The sequence below is a fragment of the Hippocampus bargibanti genome, linkage group LG01, assembly GCF_051943395.1.
Source record: "Hippocampus bargibanti isolate YZ-2025 linkage group LG01, ASM5194339v1, whole genome shotgun sequence".
In the NCBI taxonomy this organism is placed as follows: domain Eukaryota; kingdom Metazoa; phylum Chordata; class Actinopteri; order Syngnathiformes; family Syngnathidae; genus Hippocampus; species Hippocampus bargibanti.
Window position 1 is genome coordinate 1,730,655 of NC_142734.1, and position 19,430 is coordinate 1,750,084.

Genomic DNA, 19,430 nt, shown 5'->3' on the forward strand with positions numbered 1-19,430 from the left:
ACCCTCACACACTGTCCCTTGCATGCTGCTTTTCGTTAAACTAAATCAACAGAAGTTTTTCAACCTCTTTTGAGTGAACGCTGGCGCATGTGGCTGCCGCTGCTCACACGCAGGAAAAATATCCTCTGACTGGAAAGTGTCCTTGAGAGTAATGAAAGGCGCTTACAAATGAAATGTATTATTATTATTATTATGATTGCCTGAGACAATTGCTTAGACAACACAGAAACACCCTTAGCAACATGTAGCAATGGTCGACTTAGCATACGGGTACTGGGATGCTAAGTCACACAAACGTACACCTCGTTCGTGTTTATCGATGATCTCCTTCTTCTCCTCGACCATAACGTTATTTTGTGTCCTCCTTGGCTTGACACGAGCCTGTGGTGGGGTCTTTTTCGGTCCCATAATAGCAAAAATATCCTCGATAACAAACCACGTCTGCACTCAAAGAAAGGGGCTGAGGGAAATTAGTCTGTCAGCCACCGTGGCGCCGTGTGGTTCAGAGGGAGTCGTGAACACTGAAAATCCAGATGTGTGTCTGTGCAAGGAGATGTATGAGTATTGGCTAGTGACTATAATAATAATAATCCATTTCATTTACAGTCACAGAATACGTTTTTTTTCTGTGGGTGAGCAGCGGCAGCCACACGCGCCAGCGTTCACTCAACCCGAATAACTTAAATTGATAGAAAGCTAGCCAGCTAGCTAACAGGTAGCCGGCTAGATACCTAGCCAGCTAGATAGCAAATAGATAGCTAGCTAGGTGGCCAGCTAGATAGCTAGTTAGATAGCCAGCGATGTTGCATCTTTGGCGTAGTGGCGCAGTAATTGGTCCAAAGTGCCATTCATGTGACTAGCCAATCATAGTTGCGAAAACTTTGATGTTTCCAGTGCCTTCCAGCAGGCCTTGGAGAATAATCGGATCATAAAATGGATGGAAGAATGGATCAAATCATTTTATGAAATGAAATGATGCCAGAATCACCTACCTGGAAGGTCACAGCCCAGTAATTCTACTCTCATCCCAATGCCGGCTGGAGACCACCGCTCAGGGTACAGTCTGATGTACTGGGCCACTGTTTCCTCGAAATGACGCAGCTCTGGCGTGTCATAGTGCGTGTTACCCTCGAAAATCTGCAAGAAATCAACACAAACGCTATCCATACTGTGGAAATGGCTACAAAAACAAAACATCTACAGTGATACCTTGGCTTACGAACTTAATTGGTTCCCAGACAGAGTGTGTAAGGTGAAAAGTGTGTATGCCAAAAATTAATTTCCTATAGGAAACCATTAAAATGAGAATAATCCGTTCCCAGGTCCCCATAAAACATAATTTTCTACTTTCTAATTTAATTTTCTAAGCCTTAAAACTACACAAAATATACCTTATTTTATGTATAATAAATGTGCTATGGTATTATAATTAAAGAAATAAACTGTACGGTATAATAAAGTCATTTTATTTACCTTTGTGATGGTCATTGATGGCTTGATGGAATGGAGTGTCCGGTTTCATCAGCATTAAACACTTGATGAGGAACGTAGCCTTCTTCTTCTTTCACCATCTTGAAGAATGATCCCTTGTAGGTGCTTTCTCTGCGATAATTTTACCTTGTTCCTCATCAATTGTGTTCTGTTTAGCTTTTTTGATAGCTTTTTTGCAGCAAGTGTACAGATGGCTTGTGCGGGTTACTTGTGGAGCCTGATTGATGGGAATTTTAACCTTGCAACTATCAAAGTTGAAACAAGTACAAATTTCACTGTTTTCTATCCATTTTGTAATTCACACATCACTCATTGTGACAGCTCTGTGTGTATCCCGAAAAATAGTTTGTATGCCAAGGTAAAATTTTCATAAATTTAACATTCATAAACCGAAAAGTTCGTAAGCCAAGGGGTTCGTAAACCGAGGTATCGCTGTATCTATCTGGCTTCAAGACTCACCTTGGGCTGACTTGTCTTTCTGTCCATGATGAAATTCCATTCTTTTCCATTCAGGCTATATGCAACTTTGTACTTCCTGACATAGGCCCTGTTCTCTGTGGTTCCTCCACTTGATGCCTCTCCTCCTCTTGCTCCCTGGGTGATGACTCCACGCACTGTTTTGGGTACACCCAGGTCCACCTGGAACCAATCAATCATGCAAAAGGAATGAAAAACATCATTTTTATTGTTCTCCAGCAACTTGGATGATTCTGCCAATTGAGGAGATCAAGCTCATCATGGTCAATGAAAAACCTACTCAACCAACATCTATGAACACACTTTGAAGAGATAAGGCACTGAAGAAACGGAGAAACTGTGAAATGGATGTCTGTACAAGTAACATCCGAGTTACGACCGGGTTGCGTTCAGACAAAATGGTCGTAAGTCAAACGGTCGTAAGTCGAAATCCATTCAAAATGGCCGACGTGACGTTTACATGACAGGATAGTATGCGATGTCAAGACATCATTTTGTTTTTTACTTCATCCTTTCCTTTCCTCTTACTTATCCAATAACTCGCCCAACAAAATCAATTATATTCTTGAGTCAACTAACAATGGGATTTAAAAACGTATTTGCTACTTTTTGTCCCCTTTTCAGCAATCCATGAATAAGTCTGTGTAAGCTCTCAGTCGTACAGGAGTGGTCCATCGATGAGAAAGACCCCTTGTTATGGGGTCTACGAATGGCCTGATTGCCCCATTTGCTCTGGTATCACCTCATCAGCATAACTAAGCCTATGTTGCCTAAGACGTCTGTTGTAGGAACGATCCAAATTGAACGGATTGATACAGTATTGATACCAGATCAAATGGGGCAATCAGGCCAGTCATAGACCCCATACTCAGGCAGGACAATAGAAGTCATCAGTGGAGCCGCAGGGAGTAGTCTTCTGCTCCCCCCAACCTGAGAGCAGGGACCAATCATAGCAGAGTGTGGCACTGCCACGTCTGGACAGTAGGGATATACATCGGGCCAAAACTACCAGCAAAAGATTTTAGTTTGCTGACGAAGCCTCTTGGATAAGAAGCGAAACGTCCGACACCTTCAAAGAAGTGCAGATGACGGCTCAGGAAACCTTCTCATCAATCCATGAATAACATTGAGGCTTAGATTTATGCAATGCACATGGATTTTTAATAAACACATGCAATTGTTGACATGCTAACATATAACGCAGCCATAAATGCATCAAAGAAAGTCACAATTTCAAAACCATACCTGAAGCCACTCCTCCCCAGCAAGGGGCTGCGAAGGCGCAGGGAACCAACCGGAGCGACTGGCCACTAAACGGGCCGTGCTGGGATTCCACATCATGTCCCTGCTGGAGGAGGCCGAGATCTGGTTGTCGGGCAGCAGGCCCGACAGCAGGCCCTGCAGTCCGGAGCATGAAGCATCTGTGGCCACATTGAGATGATTAATATAGTTTTTCACCTTCACCTCAGGAAGGGCGGATGGAATCATTTAGTCATGCTGTTATATATTTCCCCACCTGGGAGTTTAAAGCACTACTGGCCATTTAGCAATATGGAGAAGGGATAGCGATGCGCCGATGTGTTTCATATCATTAATAAGTGCATATTAGTGGGATGAGAGCATGTGTTTATTCAGCTCTGTTTATATCCTCAGCGTTTATGAAAGGATCTTAGTGTATTTTAATGTCATTTAATAATATAAAATAATAATAATAATAATACATTTCATTTATAAGCGCCTTTCAAAACGCTCAAGGTCACTTTACAGTCACAGGATAAGTATTTCTGTGGGTGAGCAGCGGCAGTCACACGCGCCAGCATTCACTCAACCCGGAAGTAACTCAGACAGATAGAAAGCTAGCTAGGTAGCTAATAGATAGCTAATAGATAGCATGGTGTATTTTCATTTTATAGCATCGCCACCCACCACCCACAGTCACGTCATGCGTCTGAAAGCCCATCAACATTGCATTGAAGCATCAATGAGAACAATCAAACCTTCACGTCGTCTTCTACGCACCTGTAATCTGGCATCCGTAGAGCTCAAAACGCAAAGCGATGCCGTTACGCCATGACTGCGGTCGGATGCGCACAAACCGGGCCAAAACAGGTTGCGGTACGCGATTGAGTACCACCTCGGCTGGGTCTGTATTAGCGTGGAAAACCTGAAAAGAAAAGCAAAGATTCAGAGATCAGCAGCAGGTTGGGTTGATGTTGACTGCGCTCACCCGTATGCGGGTATGTCTTATCTCTCATTTCCTCGCACTTCAACGCGCAGTGAATGGATTTGCTTGACTACACACAGGCCACAACAGCAGAGTCAACCCAAACACGGATCCGATGTCACCGGCCCAGCTGTCATTGTGTTTTGGGGTCAAAGGTTAGGGTCCAGAAGACTGTCTAACGAGAGGATAGATGAGGGTTTTACGACCTTAGAGCCTCACTCACCTACACATATGCAGACTTACAAACAAGCTCTCACACACCTCTCAGTGGTGACATGACCTGACATGACCAAACACGATTTGGCTATTAAAGCACAGGAAGTGTATCCAGGTGGGCAGGATGTGAGGCTATGAGGTATCCTAACCCATCCCAAAGCATCAGTATTCACTTCTCCTTGAGGAATATCCCTTCCCTCCCACCGGGTCTTTTAGGCAGGGCGGGCCTGCAGGGTTTAGAGGGCCAAAGTAACCCATATTGCTCGGGTTACTTCCTGTTTTGAGGTAAAACGAGTCCTGGGATGCTCAAGGGAGGCATTTCATGGTGGCTTTCATTGACAGACACAAAAGTTCCTTTTTGAAGACTACATCTTCTGTCCAATGGCACATCTGTGCATTCCAATTGAAACCACACACAAGGATGTTCAGCTGAATCCGAAGAGCTTCGTCAAACTAAAGTTGTGCTGGTAACTCTGGCCCTATGTATATATAGATATCTAATGGACAGAGGTGGCGGAAAGAAACCAAAAATCCTTGTAGGGATCACCTACAAGGGATCATTCCTCAAGATGGTGAAAGAAGAAGGCTCCGTTCCTCATCAAGTGTTTAATGCTGATGAAACCGGACACTCCATTCCATCAAGCCATCAACGACCATCACAATGGTAAATAAAACCACTTTATTATATAGTACAGTTTACTTCTTCAATTATAATACCATATCACATTTATTATACATAAAATAAGGTATATTTCGTGTAGTTTTAAGCCTTAGAAAATTAGAAAGTAGAAAATTATGTTTTATGTTGACCTGGGAATGGATTATTCTCATTTTAATGGTTTCCTATGGGAAATTATTTTTTGGGATACATACTTTTCGCCTTACACACTCTGTCTGGGAACCAATTAACTTCATAAGCCAAGGTATCACTGTATATAGGTCTGGAGTTATCTGAGCTTGAAATGGGGGCAGCTGTACAAAAGACATTCCAATTGATACATATTGATTTATATAGCGCTTTAACAACAGCTGAAGCCGGAACAAAGCGCTCCACGTCACACTTTTTAATTCCCGAATAAATTCGGGAATGACAGCGAATGAGTGGTTTAGTCAAAGTGATTGTCCGAGGGTGTGTGTTGAAGAAAGATTGTCAATGTAAAATATGTTTATTATTTCTCTGCAGAAATATAACTGCCAATTTTGCCAACAAATGTGTCTTGGAGTGTTTACGTGACACTCAAAGCTAGACGTTAAAAAGTGTTCTGTATGCACAGAGCTTATCTTGATGTCTCATCTCATCTCAAATGGGAGGCATTGCACAGTGCGCTGCTTTATCGTTCAGAGAGCAAGTCACGGCATTAAATTGTACATTAGCTGGAATTTCCAGTAATATGGATCATGAGAATCTTTCGTCATGTGTAAAACGAAAATGGGACAGCAGACATGAGAACAGAAAGACCTCCCCGTTGACCTCATTTGGGATTTTCCTGCCCTTCCATACTGGATCCGCATCCAAATTTTACCATAGGCTAACTAATCGGCCTGTTGTGACAAATTAGCTCTCAGGATGTGAGAGCACAGTAAAAAAAGGAGGAAACAGGGAAGACACAAGACAATGGCGGTTTCGAGTTCAGTTTCAGAGTCAGAATCAGATTAATCTTTACTAGCCGAGTGTGTAGAACACACAAGGAATTTGTCTCCAGTAGAACACGCTGCACTAAGTCTGGAGTGACAGAGAAGTACGTCAGAGCGGTGCAAGACATGTATCATGACTGTAAGACAGTTGTCAGGTGTGCTGTCGGTCTGTCGGAGGAATTCAAGGTGGAGGTGGGATTCCACCAGGGGTCAGCTTTGAGCCCCTTCTTATTCGCTATGGTGATGGACAGGCTGACAGACGATGTTAGACCAGAATCTCCTTGGACCATGACGTTTGCAGATGACATTTTGATCTGTAGCGAGAACGGGGAAACTAGAGATGTGGAGGTATGCCCTGGAAAGGAGAGGAATGAAGATCAGTCGCAGCAAGACGGAATATATGTGTGTGAATGAGAGGGATCCAAGTGTAAGAGTGATGCTACAAGGAGAAGAGATAAAGAAGGTGGATGATTTTAAGTACTTGGGGTCTACTGTCCAGAGCCATCAGGTGTGATGTGTGATAGAAGGGTTTCAGCTAGGATGAAAGGAAAAGTGTATAAAACGGTGGTGAGACCAGCCATGATGTTTGGACTGGAGACAGTGCCTCTGAAGAAAAGACAGGAAGCAGAGCTGGAGGTAGCAGAGCTGAAGATGTTGAGGTTTTCTTTGGGAGTGACCAGTTTGGATAAGATCAGAAATGAGTACATTAGAGGGACAACTCCTATTAGAGGTCGTTCTGCTTGACAACCGGGGCGCGGTTCCGACGTGTGTCACAGAAAGGCAAAGTGAGTTGAATAATTAAAGTGGCCATGTTGTGTCTCCTGGTGTGGGGAGTCATGAAAATATAAAGAAGCACCGCTAGTTGCGGAAAGCTCAGCATATACTCACACGTGGGCGGTATGCCACGGCTAGACTGGGTGGGGACCGTAGGTATTTAACTATTGATAACATTTGGAGAAAATGAGGTCACGATGGATGGTGTGAATGTTGGAGTGAGTTTTCAGTTTGTTCTCAAGGCTGAAGGTGCGCCAATAGGGCTTCAGATTCGGGATTCAACCTTTCATGTTACAACAGAACAAAAACCCTAGATCAGTGGTTCTTAAACTGGATTAGATCCAACCCTAGGGGTTCGGTGAATCGGTCTCAGGGGTTCGCTGGATCCTCCACTGCAAATTTTGATGTTTTAGCCTACCAGGATTGTTTATCACGGGGGCAGTAAAACTTGGAACCATCTGACACTCTCTGCATTCATTTGTTTTCAAGACTGAAGGTGCGCCAAGAGCACTTCAGATTTGGGATTCAACCTTTCATGTTTCAACAGAAAAAAAACCCTAGATCAGTGGTTCATCAACTGGATTGGATTGAACCCTAGGGGTTTGGTTAGTCCGTCTTAGGGGTTCGGTGGATCCTTCGCCACAGAGGTCCACCCCTCAGTCTACTCTGCAGTTAGTAGGCACAGTCATTGAAAGAAGGGTTTGGTGAATGACCATATGAACCACTGCCCGAGATCAGTGGTACGTAAAATAGGTTCGACCAGTGAGTCCGTCTCAGGGGTTCGGTGGATCCTCCGCCGCAGAGGTCCACCCCTCAGTCTAGTCCACCCCTCAGTCTAGTCCACAGTTAGTGGGCACAGTCATTGAAAGCGTCCTGCTCTGTCCTATCAGTCCGCTTTAAGGTCGCTGGTTTATGAGTTTCTAACAAACTGCACAGATGTTGCTTCATTTTCAAGTCAAATCCATGTTTCACTCTGTAATCGCCACATTTGATACCCCCCACCAGCCTCACCCAAACTAATCAGGGGCCAGCGCAGAAAGGGTCTATATAAGTCATGTAGATTAACCCCTCCACAAAGCCACTATCCCCCCTCAACACCCGCCATTTTCCTACCATAAATCCACAGAGCCCTCAACCCAGATGTGGGGAATGGAGACCCATGGACCAGGACAATACTAACAGTTGAATTTCTGGTGAATAAGAAGTGAATCATGTACCTTGTGGTTCTTGCCATGCCGATAGATCATCCAGTCTTCTCCGTTGGTGCTGACCTCCAGCTTGAAGGTAGTGACATAGTATGACTTTTGTGTCTCTTTGGAAATGGCCCCTTGGGTGGCAATGCCCGTCAATACTTTCAGGAAGTGGAGGTCAACCTTGAAGAAATAGGCAAAGTGGAAATTGAATCTCAAATATATTATGATTTCTTAATGGAGAATTTTTGATGGGAGATGAGCAAGTGCAAAGTGTCTAGTGGTGTTTTATGATACGCAGGACTGACATAAATCACTAAAAGGGACCATTCGTTCTTTCGATAAGTCATGCAGCGCGGATCGACGTTGCGCAGGAAACGGGGTGGTGCTTGCGTCTGGGGCTTGTCACGTGTAAACAAAGAAAAAACGGTGGATGTGGAGATCAATGGTGTCATATTTGAATTCATGTTTTAATACACCTTCATCCATCACGTCGCTCTTGCCTACACGTATGCACGCGCAGTCTATACATAATATACTATATATACAATATACTCTAGCCAGTGCGCTAGGAGCACGTCCTTATCATCAGTTTGCAGTTCCTTGAGGGTGCGTTTCTCCGGCGGCACTGCTGCCAAGTGCATTTTTATCTATAAAACAATTTATTACCGTGATACCTTGGTTTATGAACCCTTTGGCTTACAAACATTTCGGTTAACGAATGTTAAATGTATGAACATTTTACCTTGGCATACAAACTATTTTTCGGGATACACACGGAGCTGCCACAATGAGTGATGTGTCGTTCGCGAAGGAGCCCGTTCTTCTAACAACAAAATGGCAGCCGACTGTTTTTGTCCTCTATTCCCCAACCCCAGGCTTCGGTTAAAACCACGTGATTGGTCAAGAACGCAGCAGTGAGAGGAGGTGGTTAAAACATTAAAGAGACAGGCAGACAACAGTGAGAGAGTTTCAACTTTGATAGTTCAGAGGCAGAGTGTAGACTGCAAGGTTAAAATATCCCATCAATCAGGCTCCACAAACAAACCCCACAAGCCATCTGACAAATTGATGCAAAAAGCTATCAACCCAGTTAAACAGAACACAATTGATGAGGAACTAGATAAAATTATCACAGAGAACGCTCCTACAAGGGATCATCCCTCAAGATGGTGAAAGAAGAAGGTTACGTTCCTCATTAAGTGTTTAATGCTGAGGAAACCGGCCATTCCATCAAACCATCAACGGCCATCAAAAACGTCTATAAAACGACTTTATTATACAGTATGGTTTATTTCTTTAATTATTATACCACAGCACCTTTATTATACATACAATAATGTATATTTTGTGTAGTTTTGAGGCTTAGAAAATTATAAAGTAGAAAGTTATGTTTTATGGGGACATGGGAACGGATTATTCTCATTTGAATGGTTTCCTATGGGAAATAATTTTTTGGGATACACACTTTTCGCCTTACATACTCTATTCCTATTACTATAATAATAATAATAATTATTATTAGTAGTAGTAGTAGTAGTAAGTAGTAGTGGTATTATTATTATTATTATTGCAGTGAATTAGTTAATGAACACGCGGAAGAAAGAAGGATGCTTTCCTCCAACAGAAACTAGGGAGTATCCGGTGCATTGTCAGACCTGGATGTACTCTTTGTTGCTGTCCTCTGAGGGCGTCCAGGCGTTGTCGTGGTTGTTGAGGCGAGCCTGACGTGGCAACCAGCGGTTGTCGTAGAAGCTGGTGGAGGCACTGATCTGGTCGTCACTGATCTTCCCCGATTCCATGCCGAGTGACATGCTACAGTGAAACGCTGACAGAGGGACAGAAAAGCAAATTGAGTTGTCATGGGAGAGGATAGGAAGAAAGATGTCGCTCAAGGGTCGGAGAGATCCATAAAAGTAAAATATTTAGAAATGTTTTTCAGTGAGAGCCACACACACACACATTGCTGTTTCCTTAGTTTTGTGAGGTCTGGATAACTGGGTAACTCCAGATAAAGAGTGAGGACCACTGTCGCTGATAAGTTTAGAGAACATCTAGTGTTACATTTGAAGACTAAATGTCACACATTTTCCCACTTCAACTTTTTTTTAAAAACAAAGAAATAAAACGTGGACTTGAAACTGAAATAACAGCATGAGTGAGATTTCTAAATGGGTACGTTCAAAGTCCTCACCCCTGTGGTGAATTTGGTCAAAAGATCGTTTTACTTTTTGTGGTATGAACTTTTTCCTCTCATTACACACACACACACACACAATAAAAGTAAGTAAAATGAAAATAAAGACAAAAAAAATCCATGGTGGGTGAGGTTCAGTTTGGATCGTTCCTACACAGACATCTTAAGCAACATAGGCTCAGTTATGCTGATGAGGTGATACCAGTGGGGGAGGGGTTAAATGAAATTTTGACTTGTTTCAACTTTAATAGTTCAAAGGCAGAGTGTAGACTGCAAGGTTAAAATACCCCATCAATCAGGCTCCACAAATAAGCCATCTGTACACTTGATGCAAAAAGCTATCAACCCAGCTAAACAGAACACAATTGATGAGGAACTAGGTAAAATTATAGCAGAGAAAGCACCGACATGGGATCATTCTTCAAGATGGTGAAAGAAGAAGGCGACGTTCCTCATCAAGTGTTTCATGCTGATGACTCCATTCCATCAAGCCATCAACAACCATCACAAATGTAAATAAAACAACTTTATTATACTGTACAGTTTATTTCTCTAATTATAATACCATAGCACATTTATTATACATAGAATAAGGTATATTTTGTGTAGTTTTAAGGCTTAGAAAGTAGAAAATTATGTTTTATGGGGACCTGGGAACGGATTATTCTCATTTTAATGGTTTCCTCTGGGAAATTAAGTTTTGCGATACACCCTTTTCACCTTACTCTGTCTGGGAACCAATTAAGTTCGTAAGCCAAGGTATCACTGTACATATGAAACAAAAACAAAATAGAGACGGCCTGCACTCACAGTCGCTGACTTGTTTCCGAGTCATGTTGTATCGGGCAGAGAAGCCATCTTTGGCCACCGCCATGTCGGTGTGGAAGGAAAGCGACAGCAGCCCAGAGGACGACTGAATCTCTGGGGGGATCTTGGTGCCACAGTAACGCCCGATCAGCGGCGACACTGCGGATAAAACAAATCACAGCAATTTGCAAGTTAGTACATTTCATCAGTGGTGGGCCGTCAGGGCCTGCAAGGCCTTCTCTGCTGGCCTAAAAATGAATAATTAAAAAAAAAACAACAACATTTTGTCCAGAAATCCATAGCAAATACAGGTAACATCCGATTTACGACCGACTCGACTTACGACCACCCATACTTACGACCACGACCTCCAGAGATTATTTAAAAAATTTTAATTCTACACCTGGCACCGCAACTCGTGAGCAGGCCGGGAACACATACATCAATTTTGGCCAGCCAGTCAGCATCTCACTCTCGCACAGCAATCGACTGTGTGATGGCACCAGAGGGGGGAGTTTGCCAGTCATTTAGCCTCCGAGTCTCTATCCAACATTTTGAATGGATTTCGACTTACAACCATTTTGACTTACGACCGTTTGGTCGTAACGGAACTCGGTCATAAGTCGGCTGTTACCTGTAATTAAAAATTGTCTTTCAGCTTCCTGTCATTGCTTTTCCCCTGTTCTGCTGCTTCCAGGTGTGTGTTTTCGTATTTAACTCATTCACTGTCCACTCCGGTGCCAGGGTTTTTGTCATTGTCACTCAAATTCCAAGACCCACAGAATATTGAGTTTTACGACAACATAAACATTCAATGCAGCGTAAGAAACCATAGACTCTCTACTTTCATCACAAAAAAAGATTTAATTCCTCAGTGATATGGAGTTATATGAGCTTGAAATGAGGGCAGCTGTCCAAAATACAATGCAATACATATACATATACATATACATATATATTGGTTTATAGAGCGCTTTAACAAACGCTGAAGCTGGAACAAAGCGCTAACATGGGAAAAAGGGAAATGCTGCCCCCCTTGTGGAAGGGAAAAACATTGCCAGAGGTTTCGCTAGCTTTACTTCGGCACCCAAGCAAGAAAAAAACAAACTTTTTGTCACCAATTTGGCGGGCCGGATTAAAAAGACTAACGGGCCCGTATGTGGCCCGCAGGCCGTAGTTTGCCCATGCCTGCCATATAGCGAAGTTACTTCCTGGCTAACGGGACCCTCTAGTAAACCACACCACACTTTTTATTTACAGTTGCATCTTAGATTGATTTCGACATAGCACTACTGAAGGCCCAGGGGTAATATGCACGGCCAGCCACTGCATTTCATTGATTTGAAAACAAAGAGACTTTTATTTTACTTGAGATTTCTGCTACGCTTTGAGGAAATCAACTGTTATTGTGCAAAGTGATGACTATTATGACTATGAGAACATCCATCTTCCTTCATCCCGATTCCAACTTCATGTCCCTCCATATGTGAGTCTTAGCCAGAGCCCAGCAGGGAGGACGAGAATCCCCACGTTCATGCAAGCTGTTCTGGGATCATCCGCAGTGAGGATTACAGTCCTCTTGAGATGCCAAACCCCTTCGCGCTTGTCTGCCAAGAGCCTTTCACGCCTGAAGACGACGCACACTCAAACCGGGGTTACGGTTTAATTTCTTCCTAATTCTCTTTCTTCTTTGAATGTCCGAGACAACCAAAGCCCTAAAATTCATTGCTATACGTAATTGAAAATTCATGAAACTACAAATTGCATTACAGTAAGTATTCTCTCATAAATATTTTTTTTTCTTCCAATAAAAAAGATATGAATATATATATATATATATATATATATATATATATATATATATATATATATATATATATATATATATATATACAGTAAAGTCTCGTTATATCGATATTCAAGGGAGTCCGAAAAAATATCGATATAACCGGGACTATCGATATATCCATCCCTGTTTGCATGTAATTTTCTCCGTGCGTGCATAGAAATAGTATCGATATAACCGGGACTATCGATATATCCGATATCGATATAACGAGACTTTACTATATATATATATATATATATATATATATATATATATATATATATATATATATATATATATATAGTAAAGTCTCGTTATATCGATATTCAAGGGAGTCCGAAAAAATATCGATATAACCGGGACTATCAATATATCCGACCATGTTTGCATGTAATTTTCTCCGTGCGTATAGAAATAGTATCGATATAACCGGGACTATCGATATATCCAATATCGATATAACGAGACTTTACTGTATAATATATATATATATATATATATATATATATATATATATATATATATATATATATATATATATATATATAGTCAAACCTCAGTTTTCGAACGTCTCGGTTCTCATCCCATTCGTTTTTCAACCAAAAATGTCATATTTTTTTATGTCCCGGTATACAACCGAAATTTGGTTCTCAACCAAACTGAGTGCACCTGAATGCATCACTCGACTCCCCTCCGCTTCCTTATATGTCACTTCCTTATATGTCACGTCTTCCTCATTGTGACCGACGCATTAATATTGTTGTTTTATTTTTGCGAAAATGCTGATATATTTGGCTCAAGAATTTGGTTTGAAAAGTTAGTGTGCCCTGTGTTTGCCCAAAGACAGCTGGGATAGGTGCCAACACGCCCCGTGGCAGAAAGAAAATTGGTGAAAATAAAAGTTTGTTTTTATAGAATTTTACACATGACTTGCTCTATTATTAAGTTTTTATCAGGTTTATGCGATGAAATAGTTAAAAAGTTGTTTTCTAGACTTTGAACGGATTAAGATTTTCTACATTGATTTTAATGGAAAGTGCTGTTTCGGTTTTTGAACAAATTGGTTTTCGAACAGGTTTCTGAAACGGATTATGGTCGAAAACCGAGGTATCACTGTATATATATTTTTTTCTTCCAATAAAAAAGATGGGAAGAAAAATTTCGCCACATTAATGTGGTTTTCATCAGCGAAACAGCAGATATTACCCTTTGGTGGCTAACTATCAAAGCGCTTTGCGGCAACTGTTTTTGGTTTGCCATTTCCTGACATTCACCAGCTCTCATTGGAGCCAAATCGAGTCCCAGCACGACGCTCGCTCTCATTTGAGGGGGAGGAAGGAAACATGACATTGCTGATAGGAAGGCGCTGATGAAGGGTGTTCGTTTGCGGTTGGGGGGCGCTAAGGCATGAGAAAGGGCTGCTCCTTTGGGGTGACGAAGAACTTTCGGATGCCATTGCGAATGGATTATGTTTCCTGAACGGAACCCCAAGGCTATACAGTGATATCTCAGCTTACAAATTGAATTGGTTCCCAGAAAGTGTGTGTAAGGCGAAAAGTTTGTTTTCCAAACACTTATTTCCCATAAGAAACCATTAAATTGAGAATAATCCGTTCCCAGGTCCCCATAAAACATAATTTTCTACGAAATAAGTCTTAAAACTACAAAAAATATATATATTATTTCATACATAATAAACATGCTATTTTATTGTAATTAAAGAAATAAACTATACCGTATAATAAAGTTGTTTTATTTACCTTTGTGATGGTCGTTGTCTCAGGTTGCCTCTTGATGATAGCCGAGTGAAGTTGCCGTGCTTTCTCGGCGATAATACCCTCATTCACACTATCCCCTGATAGCTGCTTTTCATTAATCCAAATCAACAGAAGTTTTCCAACCTCTTCTATTGCCTGAGGGCGTTGCTTAGACAACACAGAAACACCCTTCGCCACCGTAGCAATGGCCGACTAAGCATACTGGTACTGGGACGCTAAGTCATAGCTATTAGCGAATAGCTAGCGAATAGATAGCTATTAGCTAGAGAATAGATAGCTAATAGCTAGTGAACAGATAGCTAATCACTAGTGAACGGATAGCTAATAGCTAGCAAATAGATACATAATAGCTCAACCTCTTCAATTGCCTGAGACCGTTGCTTCGACAACAGAAACAACCTTAGCCACACGTAGCTATGGTCGACTTAGCATACTGGTACTGGGACGCTAAATCACACAAACGCACACCTCGTTGGTGTTTTTCCATGATCTCCTTCATCTGCTCGACCGTAATTTTCTTCTGTCTTTTTCGGCTTATAACTAGCTTGTGGTGGGGTCATTTTTGGTCCTATAATAGCAAAAGTACTCCACTTGATAACAAACCACTTCTGTACTCATAGAAAGGGGGGTGACGAAAACTAGTCCGCCAGCCACCATGGCGCCGTGAGGTTTTGGTTCGTCAGCCAAGACTGTAGGCTGGCGAATTTAACGTTCGTGAGCTAAAGCGTTCGTAAGCTGAGGTATCACTGTCCATCAAAACAAGCGCTTCTTGCAATGGGAAAAAACTGCATTTTCACTGACCTTGCGGCAAGCCGTCCCATACGTCCAACCAGTCGTATTTGCAGTCGCCTTCGCCCACCAACAGCGGGTCGTTCTCCAGGTCAAAGGTGAGGAACGTGAGGCTGATATCCATGTTAGCCGGAGCGATGATCATGTACGAGCACTCCAGATTGTGAGGGTATTTATCAGGGAAGCCCGGTGACTCGATCATACCGGAGCTACTGGTGAAATTGCGGAAGCAGAATTCCGAACCTGAGAGGAGACAAAAATAAGAAGCCATTTGTCAGAAAAGTTCCTGAACAAAAGAAACATCTGAATGAACGATGAGTATTTACTATTCTGACGATTTTGGAATAAAAGGAATGGAGAAAAAAAAAAGGAATGCGCGCGATTGGATTGGATTGGATATGCCTTTATTAGTCTCACAGTGGAGAAATTTACATTTCACAGCAGTAAAGTGATGAAGGAATGAATGATGCGATCCGGATCTTTCCGAGAATCGAAACTGAAGGACGCGTATAGCCATGGAAATGCTGCCCCCTCCTGAAAGGGATAAAGCATTAAATATATATGAGAATTTTTTTCCCCCAGGCCTCGTTTATAACGCGCATCCAAAATTTGAGTACTTTTTAGGCTGCCTCTATTAGCTAGCTAGCTTTCTATCTATTTGAGTTTCTTAGCTATCTATCTATTAATCTAGCTAGCTTCTTTTTGCTATCTATTAGCAATCTATCTAGCTACCTATTTTCTATCTATTAGCTATTTATTCATCTATCTAGCTATTAGCTGTCTATTAGCGAGCTAGCTTTCTATCTACTTGAGTATCTTCCGGGGTGAGTGGCTGCCCATGCTCACCCACAGAAAAACTGATCCTGTGACTGTAAAGTGACCTAGAGAGTTTTGAAAGGCACTTAGAAATGAAAATTATTATTATTATTATCAGTAGTAGTAGTAGTAGTAGTAATAGTAGTAGTATTAGTATTATTATTTTTAATTGAAAAAAAGATTCTTTAACACAACTATTATTATTATTATTATTACCAAATAGATAGCTAGCTAGTTAGCTAATAGATAGCTAGCTCCATAGCTACCTACATAGCTTAAAGCTAGCTAGCTAGCCAGCTAGATAGCTATTTTTTTTTAAGATTTTGCGCGTTATACTCGTATAAATACAGTAATTGTATTGGACAGCGTAATTTTCATGAATAAACCGTAACCCGGAATGGCATCGTGAAAACCGTACTCATTCTGGCAAAACTGGAGTAGTTGGCAGGTATGACATTCCCTCAAGATGTGAAGAAATCTGGGAGTCATTCCTGGGCTGGAAAAACTCCCAAGCAAAGGAGGAAATTTACCAGTTTTTTTTTCAGTTGTGTCGTTGACTTCTGAGCTTCTTGCATACAATCAACATCATTTGGTTTTGTTTATTTCCCAAAACGCCGCCTCTTTCTCAGTCTTTCGCAGGCGCGCCCTTTTCTCAAGAAGCCAAACAGACCGCAGTCCTCGTGTAAAAATGGCTCAGCTCAAGTGAGCCCTTAGCGGAAACTCTTTATTAGCGATGCAGATTTATGCAGGCTGGACTGCCGTGCGGCTCACCTTGAGCGTTTGCAGCTGCGCCGCTTCTACTATCTACCCATTGGCCTTCCCGAGTGCTGCTAGAAATGCGCCTTAAATGTTGATTCAGAAGCCTTTGCGACCTTAGCCTTCATCTTTTCGCAACACAGATGATTTGTTCGAATTCCAGGTTCCTAACTTCTTTTTATACAGTGATACCTCGGTTTACGAACCCCTCGGTTTACGAACTTTTCGGTTTACGAACGTTAAATTTACGAAACTTTTACCTTGGCATACAAACTATTTTTCGGGATACACGCGGAGCTGCCACAATGAGTCATGTGTCGTTCGTGAACGAGCCCGTTCTCCTAACAAGAAAATGGCAGCCGGGTTGTTTTGGTCCTCTATTCCCCGCCCCCAGTCTTCGCTTAAAGCCACGTGATTGGTCAAGAACGCAGGAGTGAAGGGAGGTGGTTTAAACATTAAAGAGACTGGCAGATGTCAGAGAGAGAGAGTGACAAAATGGATAGAAAACAGTGAAATTTGTACTCGTTTCAACTATTTCAAAGGCAGAGTGTAGACTGCAAGGTTAAAATTCCCATCAATCAGGCTCCACAAACAACCCGCATAAGCCATCTGTACACTTGATGCTAAAAGCTATAAACCCAGCTAAACAGAACACAATTGATGAGGAACAAGGTAAAATTATGGCAGCGAAAGCACCTACAAGGGATCGTTCCTCAAGATGGTGAAAGAAGAAGGCTACGTTCCTCATCAAATGTTTAATGCTGACGAAATGGTCACTCCATACTCCATCAAGCCATCAACGGCCATCACAATGGTAAATAAAACCACTTTATTATACAGTACAGGTTATTTCTTTAATTATAATACCATAGCACATTTATTCTACATAAACTAAGGTATATTTTGTGTAGTTTTAAGGCTTATTTAGTAGAAAATTATGTTTTATGGGGACCTGGGAACGGATTACTCTCATTTTAATGGTTTCCTGTAGGAAATAAATTTTTGGGATACACTCTTTAACTAATGTTTTCGAGTTGATGACGATGCCTGACGTGACGTCACATCTGGAACGCCCCTGACTGATTCTGGGAACTAATTAAGGTATCCCTGTATGCTATTTTTGTACTTTCAGTCCTTTGACATTTTTCTATTTTGCTTCGAATACTTTTTATTGGTTTTATCCATCAAAATTGCTGCTGTGGATTGCAAATTTCATATGAAAGGCTTTCTGATTCTGATTTTTCTTTTTGCCCGTACTGTGTGTGAGAGGTGTGTGTGTGTGACAGCTACTCAGTATGTGTGAGACCGAGTAACACACTGGCCTTGTAAAAACTGGGTCACAAATCAGCAGTCTGGACTTGGGAAAACTTCAATATGAGCACAGCTTGAATGCGTGTCTGCAAGCGCTACGCTGCGTTAGCATTTTCCAGATGATGCGCACCAACTGGTCGCCGCGCTACGCTGCGTTAGCATTTTCCACATGATGCGCACCAACTGGTCGCCGTTCCCGGGCCACACACGCAGCGTTTGGGTGTCTTCTTTATTTGACGTGGTTGTGAGGCAGTCACTTATGCCTGAGCGCTTTCCGCTTTTGGTTCGTGGTCATTAGTTCACGGTGTGTGAGCATGCCAAAAACAAGTCTTGGAAACGCCTCCTTCTTCATCACCAATGCAAGCTCGGCGTAAGCGGTTATTGGTCAAAAGCGGTGCACTGGAAAAGGGGAGGGGTCACACTGTACGTTAGCCCACTTCCTGTCCCGTCCTGTTTTGTCTTTTATCGCCATGCAAACCAAACTAGTCATCGTATGCAGACAAAGTAAATCGGAATCAGAATCAGAATCAGAATAAGAATAAGAATCAGAATCAGAATCAGAATCAGAATCATCTTTATTGCCAAGTATGTAGAACACACAAGGAATTTGTTTCCGGTAGAACACGCTGCACTAGTATCGTCGTCAAAAAAAAAACTACTAAGTCACCAATAGTCACAGAAGGGACTTGATGCCCTCAAATGCTCCCCCCCCGTCTTGCATTAGACTCACGATTGGGCTAGCATGTGGCCCCGTAACACTCGTTTTGGGGGTCTGGGGAACCAAAATAAGCGGGCATTACTGGTAAGTCTGCCTCCAGTCACCGTGGTAACAGCATCAACGACACGTGACTGAGTGAAGATGGATGACGAATGGATGAGGGCAATGGGGGAGGGGGTCGTCTACGATGAATAAAGGGTTAAGCACGCACCAGTGAGAGGAAAGTAGGGCATAACAATATGGGCTTTGGGGTGGGGGGGGGGGGTCGGGGGTCGGGGAGGGGTGAAGACGTGCATGTTTACTGTACAGCATACACGGGAGCTAGTGGGAATCTGAAGTCTGGTTTCGGGGAGTAAAATTGGATTGGATTGACCTTTATGAGTCTTGCAGTGGAGAAAGTGACATTTCACAGCAGTAAAGTGA

General features: G+C 42.2%; 1 protein-coding gene across 1 annotated transcript in view; it reads right to left on the bottom strand.

Annotated features, from left to right (window-relative positions):
- Positions 1–19,430, bottom strand: part of nrp2a (neuropilin 2a) — an 87,134-nt gene that overhangs the window by 21,980 nt on the left and 45,724 nt on the right. Inside the window, exons 8-15 of the mRNA XM_088987237.1 lie at positions 15,419–15,649; positions 11,015–11,170; positions 9,666–9,835; positions 8,035–8,190; positions 3,988–4,132; positions 3,214–3,389; positions 1,951–2,130; positions 993–1,137 (exon numbers count right to left, since the gene is read on the bottom strand). Of these exons, the coding sequence (XP_088843363.1) occupies positions 993–1,137; positions 1,951–2,130; positions 3,214–3,389; positions 3,988–4,132; positions 8,035–8,190; positions 9,666–9,835; positions 11,015–11,170; positions 15,419–15,649 (1,359 nt within the window). The remainder of the gene's footprint in view (positions 1–992; positions 1,138–1,950; positions 2,131–3,213; positions 3,390–3,987; positions 4,133–8,034; positions 8,191–9,665; positions 9,836–11,014; positions 11,171–15,418; positions 15,650–19,430) is intronic.